The sequence below is a fragment of the Talpa occidentalis genome, unplaced genomic scaffold (genome assembly GCF_014898055.3).
Source record: "Talpa occidentalis isolate TD23 unplaced genomic scaffold, MPIMG_talOcc4v2.1 talOcc4.3, whole genome shotgun sequence".
In the NCBI taxonomy this organism is placed as follows: Eukaryota; Metazoa; Chordata; class Mammalia; order Eulipotyphla; family Talpidae; genus Talpa; species Talpa occidentalis.
In genome coordinates, this window is record NW_023603184.1 from 34,509,366 (window position 1) to 34,520,032 (window position 10,667).

Here is a 10,667-nt window from a genome sequence, read left to right on the forward strand (position 1 = left end):
TACTTCTGTATCCTAGTACTTATCACTGTATTGTAGTTGCCTGGTTACTTGTCTGAATCCCTCACTAGGCCATAAGCACTGTGGTAAGGGACCTTGTTTTATTCACTGATGTTTCCCCAGGGTCTAGCGCAGTGCCTGGCAAATAAAAGCACTTAATTCATGTTTGTTCTATGAATAAATGAATGCAGGATGAAGGTCAGCAGGCCCAACCCCCTCTGGGCCATGTGCTCTTAAGAATCCATAGCTATCTTGGTGCTGGCATAAAGGGTAAATAAAGCTTTGGCTTAAACTGGGGCTGGGGAGAAGAGCAGATCTTCACACTAGTCCTAAACCCTGTAATTTCATTTGTCTGACCCCAGCTCTTCTCACTTGGTAAGATTTTGATGTATGATTACACTGAGCATTTCTCCACCCAACCCACCCGCCTAAAATCCCCCCATAAATTGACCTCACTGGGCCTGCTTTTACGAAAGGTTTATTCCTAGTGCTAGGTCCCGGTCTCTCAGGACTCTAAGCACAATTCCACTGGGTGAGTAGGTGAGGGGAGGCCCATTCAGATGCAGGGCCAGAAATGGGGCTCCCCCCAGTATCCCCACCCTTTTGGTCCCAGCCCCCTTTTCTGCAACGCGCACACATAAAGGAGGGACAAAGGGTACTGGAGGCAACATCATTGGCCCAGCGGAGCCCAGGAAGAGCTGCCATTGGCTGACAGGGCCTTTTGAGGCTCTGCCATTGATCAGGGAGCACACCCCAGGAGCTGGGGATAGGCCTGAGGAGTGATGCCATTGGCCAGGGAGTGGTTCTGTCATAGCCTTTGGCTGTGGAGTGGAAGGAAAAGATCTGGGAATGAAGCCCAGGAAGATAAAGAACAGGGCAGCAGCTGCTGGGCCTGCACATCCCCTCCCTACCCATAGTAGCATGGGCAAAACTGGTGTCAGGCCCAGTCAGAGAAAGGGAGCCCAAGTCGGAGGGCAGGTGGCAAGGGATGTCCCATGTCCAATCTCCCCCACCCTGGGACTGCCCCTCCCAATGTCCTGCTTGGTAGCCAGGTTGGGCTGGGAGCGGCTCACTGCTCCTCTAGCCAGGATGGTTTCTCAGCTCCTGGAGGCCGCAGCTTGATGTTGAACTGCTGAAGGGTCTGCTCCAGTTGTTTCTGGTTCCCGGCAAAGTAGGCGGACACGGCGTTGTGGAAGAGCAGCAGCTGCTTGTGCATCACCTTAATCTGGGGGTCCAGCAAGGTCAGCTGAGGCTGCACTCACGCCCTTCTTGAGGGGCTATGAGTCTGAGCCTGAGCCCTGACCAGGGGCACATGGATTCTGCTCTGATGGTGCATTTGGGGTGGGGGCAGCCTCCTCCAAGGGAGGCAAAAGAGAAAGGTCAATCTGACTTGATTTGCTGGAGCTAGGGTTCTGGTTCCCCAGGGAGTGATTTTCTTCCCAGTTATGTATCAGGGACTAACAGCCTTCCTACAGCAAAACAGGGCCAAGGATCAAAGGGATGGTGATAGGGAAAGGTCCACAGGTTGAGGGGGCTGGAGAAGAGCCCACAGATCCCATTCCTTAGCCAGGCTGCGTTTCCCCCATCCAATGTTGGGGAGGGTCTGAGGATAAGGGCAGTATTACGGACAGAAAGGTGGGCTGGGGTCAAAGGGGTGGGGTTAGCACCTTGTTTTCTTCCAGGAACTTGAGCTTGATAGCCACATCTCCCCGAAGCTTCTCGTATTTGTCACGATGGGCCTGGAAAGTGGCCTGGGCACTCTCAAGTCGACCACGCGTCCCTGCATCCCGGGGGCCTAGGCTCAGCTCCTCTAAGTCTGTTCGATAGGCATCATATTCCAGCCTGGGGAGGGGGTGATATAAGCTGGTCTCCACCCCTTTGTGCTCCACACATACTCTTTCATTTCTGAATTTTTATGCCCCTAATGCTCAAATTTCCTCCCGTGCCAGCCAACTCCCCAAACCCTAGGCCCAGCCAGTGCCCACACCTGGCAGCCTCATACTGCTTGACAGTCATGAGTGTGTCTTCCATGGTCTTGGTGACCAGTGTGTTGATGCTAGAGACAAAGAAGTTCACAGCCCCTAGCAGTGTCTCTCCATTCTTGCACAGAAGCTTCTGCGTCTCTGCATTGTAGCCAAATTCCTCCTGAGGGCAGAAGGGAGGAGAAACCTTGAGTCACAGTCCCTACCACACTGAAGCTGTAGGGCCCTGCATTCCCTTCCTCCCCAGGGAGCAAACAGCCATCAAAACCGGAACAACCAAGGACTACCCTGAGCAAGGCTCTTTTTAGCCAGAAAGTTAGTGGGGTCACCTGGGGATGGCTGGGGTAGGGATGTGGGGATTAAGTTCACAGGACTAGAACAGGGAAAGCCAGTGCAGCAGGCAAAGGAAGGGCTCCGATTAGGCTGAGCACCTAAGGCATTCTTGCCAACGCAGAGAAGAGTTATTTGTGAGGCATCTTCTGTGAAGCTCCCACCCCCCCCAACTTCTGGACTTCTGTACAAACCCTTAGGCTGCCTCCACAGGTAAGTGCTGCTGGGGGCAGAGCTGGGCCCACCTCTGGGCTGCAGGAGGGAGGGAGGGAGGGAGGCTGAGGGGCAACTGCCTGGGAGGGCCTGGGCCCAGTCCCCCCACCCTCTTTGGCCGGCTGAGGCACCTGAAGCTCTGGGGACTTCTGGCTGAGGTCAGCAAAGGCATCACCTAGTGCATGCTGGGTCTGCAGCAGGCTGTAGAGGTGGGCTGTCAGTGCCCGGCCCAGCTGCAGGACACTCTCATACTTGCGCTTCGTCTCACGCAGCAACTCAATCTGCAGCTCTAGCTCCAGGTCCACAGTCCGGGAGCCTCGGCCAAATCGCTCAGATAACAGCTGCTTTGTGCACTGATTGGGAAGTGGGGGAATAGGTCAGAGACCCTAGCACTCTCTCCCCCCACAGGTATCTACCCCAGCATCCCCAGGCTCCTAGACTCAGCCATAGATGGGGTATTGGGATCTGGAAGAGGGTACCCAGGGGGAGTTTTGAGCAAGGGTGATGTGCTTGAATCCCACCTTGTATGTGTTGATGCCCCATTTCTTGACGATGTCAAACTTCTCTCCAGCGATGCCCCGAGCCACCTCATCTCCGGGGCCAGCAGGAGTGGCACTGTGAGATGGATGGCGGCCAGACCCTAAAGGACCAAGTTCTCTGACACCAGTCTCTCTCAGAGACAAGCAGATACCACTTCTGTGGCTCCACTTACACTTCCCTCCCAGCACATGACTCTTCTCAAGGGGCAAAAGCTAGGGGCAATTGGATTCTTCTACTCACTAGGAGGAACTCATACCCACTAGTTTCTGAGACCTAGATCCCAATACACATCTGCCTCCTTCTAAAGTGGTGGCAGGGAGTGGGAGAGGGTGGAGGGAGTTACTGGGCAGAGGAAACTAAAGAAAGTATGCTGAGAGAGAGAGAGAGGGAGGTTTTGAGGGGTGGGTCCTGATGACAGGAAACCTGGTTGACGTTCCCTTGTGGAGTCTTAGTCAGTGTGAGATTCAGGGTTATTTATTCCTCTAAACTTTAGAGGTTAAAATAAAACCCTGAGAGCTTCACAAAGTTCCAGATCAGAGCACCTTAGGGGCTAAATGGCAAGTGAAAGCAGATGGACAACCCTGGGAGCTGGCCTTGGGCTGAGGAGTCCATCAGGTTCATACCAGCAGAGGTTCCCGAGATTTCCAGACATAGTGCAAGCTTTCTAAAATATATCCTATGCTTCCAGAGTCACTCCTCTCCCCCTTTCTAGCTTCATGTCCTGTTCTGATCATTCATACCTGTGGGGATGAGTCCATCACCAGAGCCCCCATAGCCACCAGACACAATGCTGGTTTCATTGAGGTTGGGTCCTGACACCATCACCTGCTGGAGGTCCTATAGGCCAGAGAAGAGGGGGCTTCAGGAACATAGGGGCAGCTGAAGCATTTGGGGGTGAGAACAAGCTTGGATTGAAGCATCATAGAGAGAGCACACAAGGGAAGTCTGCACAGAATCAGAATGAAGATTTGTAAAAACATTGAAGGGAATTAGGTAAGTTAGGGGAAGGCTACTGGAATTAGGGGTGAGAACCCACAATTTGAGTTGGGATTCCCAAATCAAAACAACACAGAGGAGAATCAAACAGAAGCACCTGCTCCAGCCCATCATCCTCAGGTAGCTGCCCAGCTTCGCCGTTCCCGTGGATGGGGATCTCCATTGTGGCTGCCTTCCCTAGGATCCCGTCCGTCATGGCTAGGGAAGGGACTGGACTCAAAGTCTCCACCCCAGTGCCCTGCAAAGCCCAACACAGACAGTTCTGGAAACTGGCCAGTACTCTAGAAGAGTAAGTTCTCCCTTATCATTTCTGAGGTTTTAGAGGTTGTCCCAGGGCTTGAGTTTTCTGGGGGCTTGCCTACCACTCTTTTCCTCAAGTTTGCCCAAACCCCTCTTCCACAGCACTTATTTTTACACAAGCACACTCAGGCCTCAAGTGTCTTAAGGCTCCTCCAACCCCACTAGGTCTCCAGTGAGCATGCATACATTCAATCACCCAAGAGCCATTTAAGCAGTGCCTACAACCGTGTCATGCACATACAGCAGCGAACAAGAGATGAAGTCCGCTCTCTCGAAGCTTATCCCCATGCATGGGTTTCCCCTATCAGGAGACCGAATCCCTTCCCAGGACTCAGGTGCCCAGGCCCCATTCAGCATTGTTTGCTCTCCAATGTTTGACCTTTCACACTCCTTTCTTGTTTCTTCCTCTTTCCTTCAGGTGTTCTCCCCTCCTCCATTCCATGCACCTCCACTCCTCAGGCCCTCCCCAGGAGGCTTTCGTTGAATCAGTAGGTGTATGGTCCCCCTTCCCTGGGGAAAGCCTTTTTCCAGAAACTAGGCGAGTTATGTCTCCCCAGGTGTGAGTCCCGGCCCCTCCCCCCCTTACACCTGGGCATCAGGTGTGTCCTCATCCTTCCCCAAGGCACAGAGGCATCTTGCCCCAGGACAGGTTCATGCATTCAAGTTCTCCCTGCCCGAGTGCACGCCTCTCACCTCGGACAGGGCCGCTCTTCCCCTCGGGGCGCCAGGCCCTGGCCGCACGGGGACCTCGGGCTCCAGTCCCCGTCGCGATCCTAGCAGCAGGTCAGGGACTCGGCGGAAGTGACGTCCTCTCCCGGGCAGAAGAAGCCGGCCACGTCGCAGATTATAAGGGCGGAAGTGACGTCGTCAGCGGGGGCAGGGCAATCCTTGACTCGACCCCTCAGCCCAGGAGAAGAAGGGAGCGATTACTTCCGGGGCGTTACCGAGACGCTGTAACGGAAATGACGGCAGGCTTGCGCCGGTGGCATGATGGAGCAGCAGCAGCAGCAGCAGCTGAGAAACGTGAGTGCGACCTCAAAACGCTCTCGGGCCGTTCGTTCTGCTCTCGGCCGCGTCCGCACCGCGGGAGCCGCAGGACCAGGGATCCGAGGGCTGGGAGCGTCGGGCAGTGGCGCGCCGTCCCGGGGAACCTCCGCGGGGGCCTTCCATGGAGTCGTGGGCTCCCGAGCGCTGAGTTTTCGGTCTCCTTTACTCGCAGTTGCGGGACTTCCTGTTGGTCTACAATCGAATGACGGAACTCTGCTTCCAGCGCTGCGTGCCCAGCCTGCACCACCGAGCTCTGGACGCGGAGGAGGTGGGGACCTGAGCATGGAGCCGACCCCCCATCCCAGAGTTAACCGTGGCCTGCTTCCTTCCTACCCCCACTGCCCCTGCTTCTGGCCGGGTCCTTTCCACGACCCTCGCCCCTAGACTGGGGATGGGAAGGAAGGAGACAGACCTTATCGGACACCTTTGGCCTCTACTTCTACCCTGTCTTACTTCCAGGAGGCCTGTTTGCACAGTTGTGCTGGGAAACTGATCCACTCCAACCACCGCCTCATGGCCGCTTACGTGCAGCTCATGCCGGCCTTGGTACAGCGCCGCATCGCAGACTACGAGGCTGCTTCAGCTGTGCCTGGCGTTGCTGCTGAACAACCGGGAAATTCACCATCTGGCAGCTAGCTATCCCCAACCCCAGAAGAGGAGGCACTGTGTGGACCCTCAAATTGAAGGAGCCGGTGGGCCTTGGGCTGAGTTAAGCCTGTATAGAGTGAGGGTGTTGCCTGAGAGCTGGGTGCCATTGCTCCTCCTGGAGCCAAATAAACCCACTTGTACTCTTGTTTGGTTTACATTCTGGTTAGGGAAGCATCGTCCATTTTAGTGGCAACATCCTTTGTTTTGTCAGTTAGTGCATATCTGCTGGCTTCAGCCCTGGCAGCTGAGAAATCCCCTTCCAGGTATAGAAGGAAAACTTCAACATTGCAGTGCATGTGGTCAAAGCAAGGTCTGTGGGTACAATTCTGGCACCAATTTTAAGGTTGGTAGTAGCGACAGCAAGAGGGTTCCTGCCCAGATGACACAGAGAATGGGCACTATGATTTGCTGTCCTTAACTTAAATGTCTGACTTAAATGACTGACCTGTGAGCCAGTATGCATTCGTCCATAATATTTTTCATGGACTATGTTTTATAAGAAGGAATTTGGGGATTCAGGCAATCGAGGAGCTACCTAAGGAAAACGGATGAAGAAATCCTGAGGCTTTTAGGCACTGCTTTCTGGGAAGTAAGTAGCCCCAGAACAGAGGTGCACACTTTAAGAATTCTGGGGTGTTCTGGCGTTTCATTCATTTCCCTAAGTTGTTTTACTCTGTTTTCTGACTTCCCAGGATGAACAGTAAAATATGTAAACAAAAATCTGTGTTCTTTTCTACCGGGGGAGTCAGGAAGGGGAAAGCTAAGGGTACAGTCAGACTTGAAGATGAGACTCTCAAGGGAGAAGTAGATGGTGCTGCACAGTTAGGTAAAAAAGAATAAAAAGCAAAGCCTTCCAGCTCTTTAACGTTACCTTATATATTCAACACTTGTCTGTAATCTCTTAATTCCAGCTTTTCCAACCTCTATCCCACTGTTTGTTCCCACTGTTCTGTGATTTCTAATTCCAACCTCTCCATTCTTTCCTAATCAGGCCCCTTGTGGAATTTACTTACCTATTCAACAGTCTGAATGGTATTTCACTCCACTACCCTTGCATCCTTTTTTGTATCATTTCAGCTGTTTTTTTTTTTTTTTTTTTTCCTCTATCCCTCCATTCAAACAGCTAGAGAAAAACAGCTGTGTAACATTCATGGTTTCAACCAAAGCCCTTATTACCAAGAAGCAGCCCTTTATGGGTTCCTGGTCTATTCCTCTCCTAATCACCATGGCAACTATTTTGTACTTTCACTGCTCTCCTTAATTTTGCCCTCCTCAACCATACCCCATCGGATCACCATGTTTCATTATTTATGGAGGAAATAGAAGCTCTTAGATTTTGGCTTCTACAATAATAATGTATAAAAACTTAACAGCCACCCACAGATGTGCAAATCAGAAAGTGAAAACTCTCTGGCAGCAGACCCTGTATTAAAATGCAGATCTGATTGTGAAATCCTTTGTTCTTTTTATTATACCAGTTTGCTTCAAGATAATATCTACTGAGTATCCAATGGGTATAGTTTCTGTTGGTATATGTCATGCTTTATCTTATATTCAAACTACAAATAAGAGATATTTCCCTTAGCAATTGAGAAAGCAAGAATACCAGAAGCCCATCTTATATACACTTACTAGAGAAAAGTGGTTTCAATTAGCTTTTTGCCCTTTTTACCTGTTAGCTTTTTAACAAATCTTGAACAAAAAGGTGAAGAATGTAAAAGTTGATGACCAGGAATTCCCTTCTGAGTGATCTCATGTCTATCCAATAAAATTCTCTCCTTGGAAAGTATAAATGCAGTGAGTCAACTTCCCAGTTCCCAAATGTGGGAATGGGGGCTTAAGATTTCTGCTGCTAGTGGAGAGATTCTTGCACATCATTGTAGGTGTGTATCCTTCCTTTTAACTGGAACATAGATCTGATGCTAAAGCCTATATTTGAGCCTCCAGAGTGTATATTGGCCTGCACATCTATACTCGTCTGTAGGTAGGGAAATATAACTATCCCTCAATCTGAGCTCCTAAAATGTTTAATCTTCATGTCTCCTGGCTCCTTATGGTTACAAATATATTAAATACTGAGGGGAATCTTATTCCTACTATACATATTTTATAGTTGCTGGTCTCCCTTGAGTCCTGTCATAAAGCCATTAGCATAATGCGAGCAGTGCAGTGTTTCAAGCACAAGAATATATACAAAGTTTTATCCCTTTATCACATACATAGTGGACAGGGTTATTATTACTGTTATAATGGCTTCAAAACTACCCCCTCCTTTACCACCCACAATTTCTTTCAGGCCACTTTCCTACTTTAAACAGCTAACTCTTGGTTTTTCTATTCAACACTTGATTCTTAAGTGTTTATATGGACAGTTCGTTCAGTATTTTGGTCTCTAGTTCTTGACCCGGTCTCCAATGATTTCCACACAGTCCCTTAGTTGTGACCTGGCCATTGTCATCACCCCAAACTATTGCATCTTTTTTTTTTTTTTTTTTTTTAAACTATTTTTTTTTTTTTTTTAATAGAGGCATGTTTTTTTATTTATTTATTTATTCATTTGTTTGTTTGTTTGTTTATACATGCACTGGGTACAGTCAGAAGCGCGGGAGGGTGAGAGAATTCACCAGAGCCAGAGCGGGGAGCAGAGCAGGCAGAAGGACCGAAGTACACTGCTGAGGGGAGCAGCGGGCGGCAGGAGAGGTCTGCGCGCCATGTGGGACCCTCCTCCGGTGGCCGGGGAGCAGCCGGGGATCGAACCGGCGCTGCAGAGGCTGCTGGCAGCTTCGCAACCCAGCGCTCAACCGCTGCGCCACCGGGGAGGCCCCAAACTATTGCATCTTGAAAACACTATTATTTATGTCTTACCATATTCCTTTCCCCTTTTTTTATTGAAATGTCCCTCCATTCTTTTGATTTTGTTGGAACATTCAGGCTATTGCTTCTACCTTCTCTGTTCCACTAACCTTCTCCTCTACTCCTATCCAACTTAAAGTGTAGTGGTTATGTTGGAATAGGCTAAATTTCCCTGCTTCTCACCTCTTTGTTGGACTCAGACAAAATTAGACATTTATCTGTGCCTGCATTTGGAGAACTACCCACCCCCCACTCCAATAAGAAGTCACTATGGAGCATATTTATTTCACTGAATTATAGTTCACAACTTCAAGTGGAATCCCAGCTCCTGTAATCTCACCAGATTTTTCTACTATTCCTATATGACTTTTCTTTCTTTTTTTGGAAAAGGATGGTATTTGTTAGTTGCTGTGTTGTCTTCCATAAAGAAATGTTCATGAAAGTATTTTACATTTTATCCAAAGCTAGGTTAGTTCCTTGTATCTTCAACCATCAGTCAATTTTAACTATGTTCCCAAGAGAATGTTAAATTTAGATTTCCTTATGAATTAAACAGAAATAAAAAGTATTAGATATTTCCTAGAATCTAGGAGTGAGAAATCAGAATATATGTTTAAATGATTTAAGAATACATAAAAATACATTGAAAATATGTATCACAACATGTGAAAAAAATTCTAGACTGTGTTATTCTTCCAATAACAAAATACTTCTATAGGCTCAGTGTTAACTAATGTTTTCTCCTGAATCAGAGATCTACATTAATTCCTGTGGTCCTGGAAACCCTACCCTTATCTCTCTTCTATTTCCCTACTGCCTATGTCTTTGACCCTTTCTTCCTTCCCTTCCGCCCAACCCTTAACCTCAGAGCCTCACTTAGGTTATCAGTGTCTGACAGTTTATAATTATTTTGCTTTGTCAGTTCATTCTCTTGGATTCCCTATTTTACTCAGCTATGTGAAACTCTGATACTTACATTTCTGACTACATAGTTCTCTCAAGCTCCTTCCATTTTGCTGTAAATGGTAATAGCTCATTTTTCCTTAAAACTGAGTAATATTCCATTGTGTGGATACACCACATTTTTATCCCATCCCCAATAGGTGGGCACTTTGATTGCTTCCAAAACCTAGTAATTGTAAATAATGCTGTAAAATTATTGTGGCACATATGTTTTTTAGTTGGTGGTTTTGTATTCATATCTATATCCAAAAGTGGATCACTGGATCATATGGTATTTCCATTTTTTGTTTTTAAAGGAAGGTCCAGACTGCTTTCCAAAATGGGGATTACAGTTTACATTTCTACCAACAATCCCTTAGGGTTCCTCTTTCTCCACATCCTCTTCAGTGTGCAATCCAGCACATTATCTTTGTCCTTTTCATTGGGGACCCAATCTGAGGGGAGTACCCTGGCTCCTCTCTATGTATTTTCCCTCGGTCAAGTGTGGATTTTTCCACCTCTCTCCACTGTTCCTGGCTCCAAGCTGGTAACCATGTGCTAATGAATCCCCACTGCCCCACACAGCTCAGGTATTTCTTGCTACCACCCGTAGTTCTATAAAGCATGACTATCTTTGTGTCCTCTCTCTGGTCCAGTCTCGTGTCCAAGGGGTTTTCCAGTTTTGCCTGAACTTCTGCTGATTCTTGAGTACTTATTTCATATACTCTCTCCTCAAATCATACTTCCCAGACCCCAGCTCCCATAATTTCTCATTTTTAGCATTTAGCATTTCTAATACTTAGTAATTACATACTTCTG

At 48.5% G+C, this 10,667-nt stretch overlaps 2 protein-coding genes across 5 annotated transcripts; one reads left to right on the top strand and one right to left on the bottom strand.

The window, feature by feature from the left end:
• Positions 1–468: 468 nt before the first annotated feature.
• On the bottom strand, positions 469–5,174 carry ARFIP2 (ADP ribosylation factor interacting protein 2). Of its 4 annotated transcripts, XM_054699424.1 has the most exons (9): positions 5,052–5,174; positions 4,738–4,868; positions 4,156–4,296; positions 3,803–3,899; positions 3,044–3,162; positions 2,654–2,875; positions 1,985–2,142; positions 1,665–1,839; positions 469–1,222 (listed from the first exon to the last, which is right to left on the bottom strand). In XM_054699424.1, the coding sequence occupies exons 3-9, from the start codon at positions 4,252–4,254 to the stop codon at positions 1,067–1,069; spliced, it is 1,026 nt and encodes a 341-aa protein (XP_054555399.1). In that variant the 5' UTR covers positions 4,255–4,296; positions 4,738–4,868; positions 5,052–5,174; the 3' UTR covers positions 469–1,066. The 4 variants fall into 4 exon arrangements, with proteins under 4 accessions (XP_054555399.1, XP_037378677.1, XP_054555400.1 ...); XM_037522780.2 differs by lacking the exon at positions 4,738–4,868; XM_054699425.1 differs by lacking the exons at positions 2,654–2,875; positions 4,738–4,868.
• Positions 5,175–5,272: 98 nt separating this feature from the next.
• TIMM10B (translocase of inner mitochondrial membrane 10B) lies at positions 5,273–7,039 on the top strand. The gene is made up of 3 exons (XM_037522784.2): positions 5,273–5,381; positions 5,578–5,673; positions 5,865–7,039. The coding sequence occupies exons 1-3, from the start codon at positions 5,346–5,348 to the stop codon at positions 6,039–6,041; spliced, it is 309 nt and encodes a 102-aa protein (XP_037378681.1). The 5' UTR covers positions 5,273–5,345; the 3' UTR covers positions 6,042–7,039.
• Positions 7,040–10,667: the final 3,628 nt, after the last annotated feature.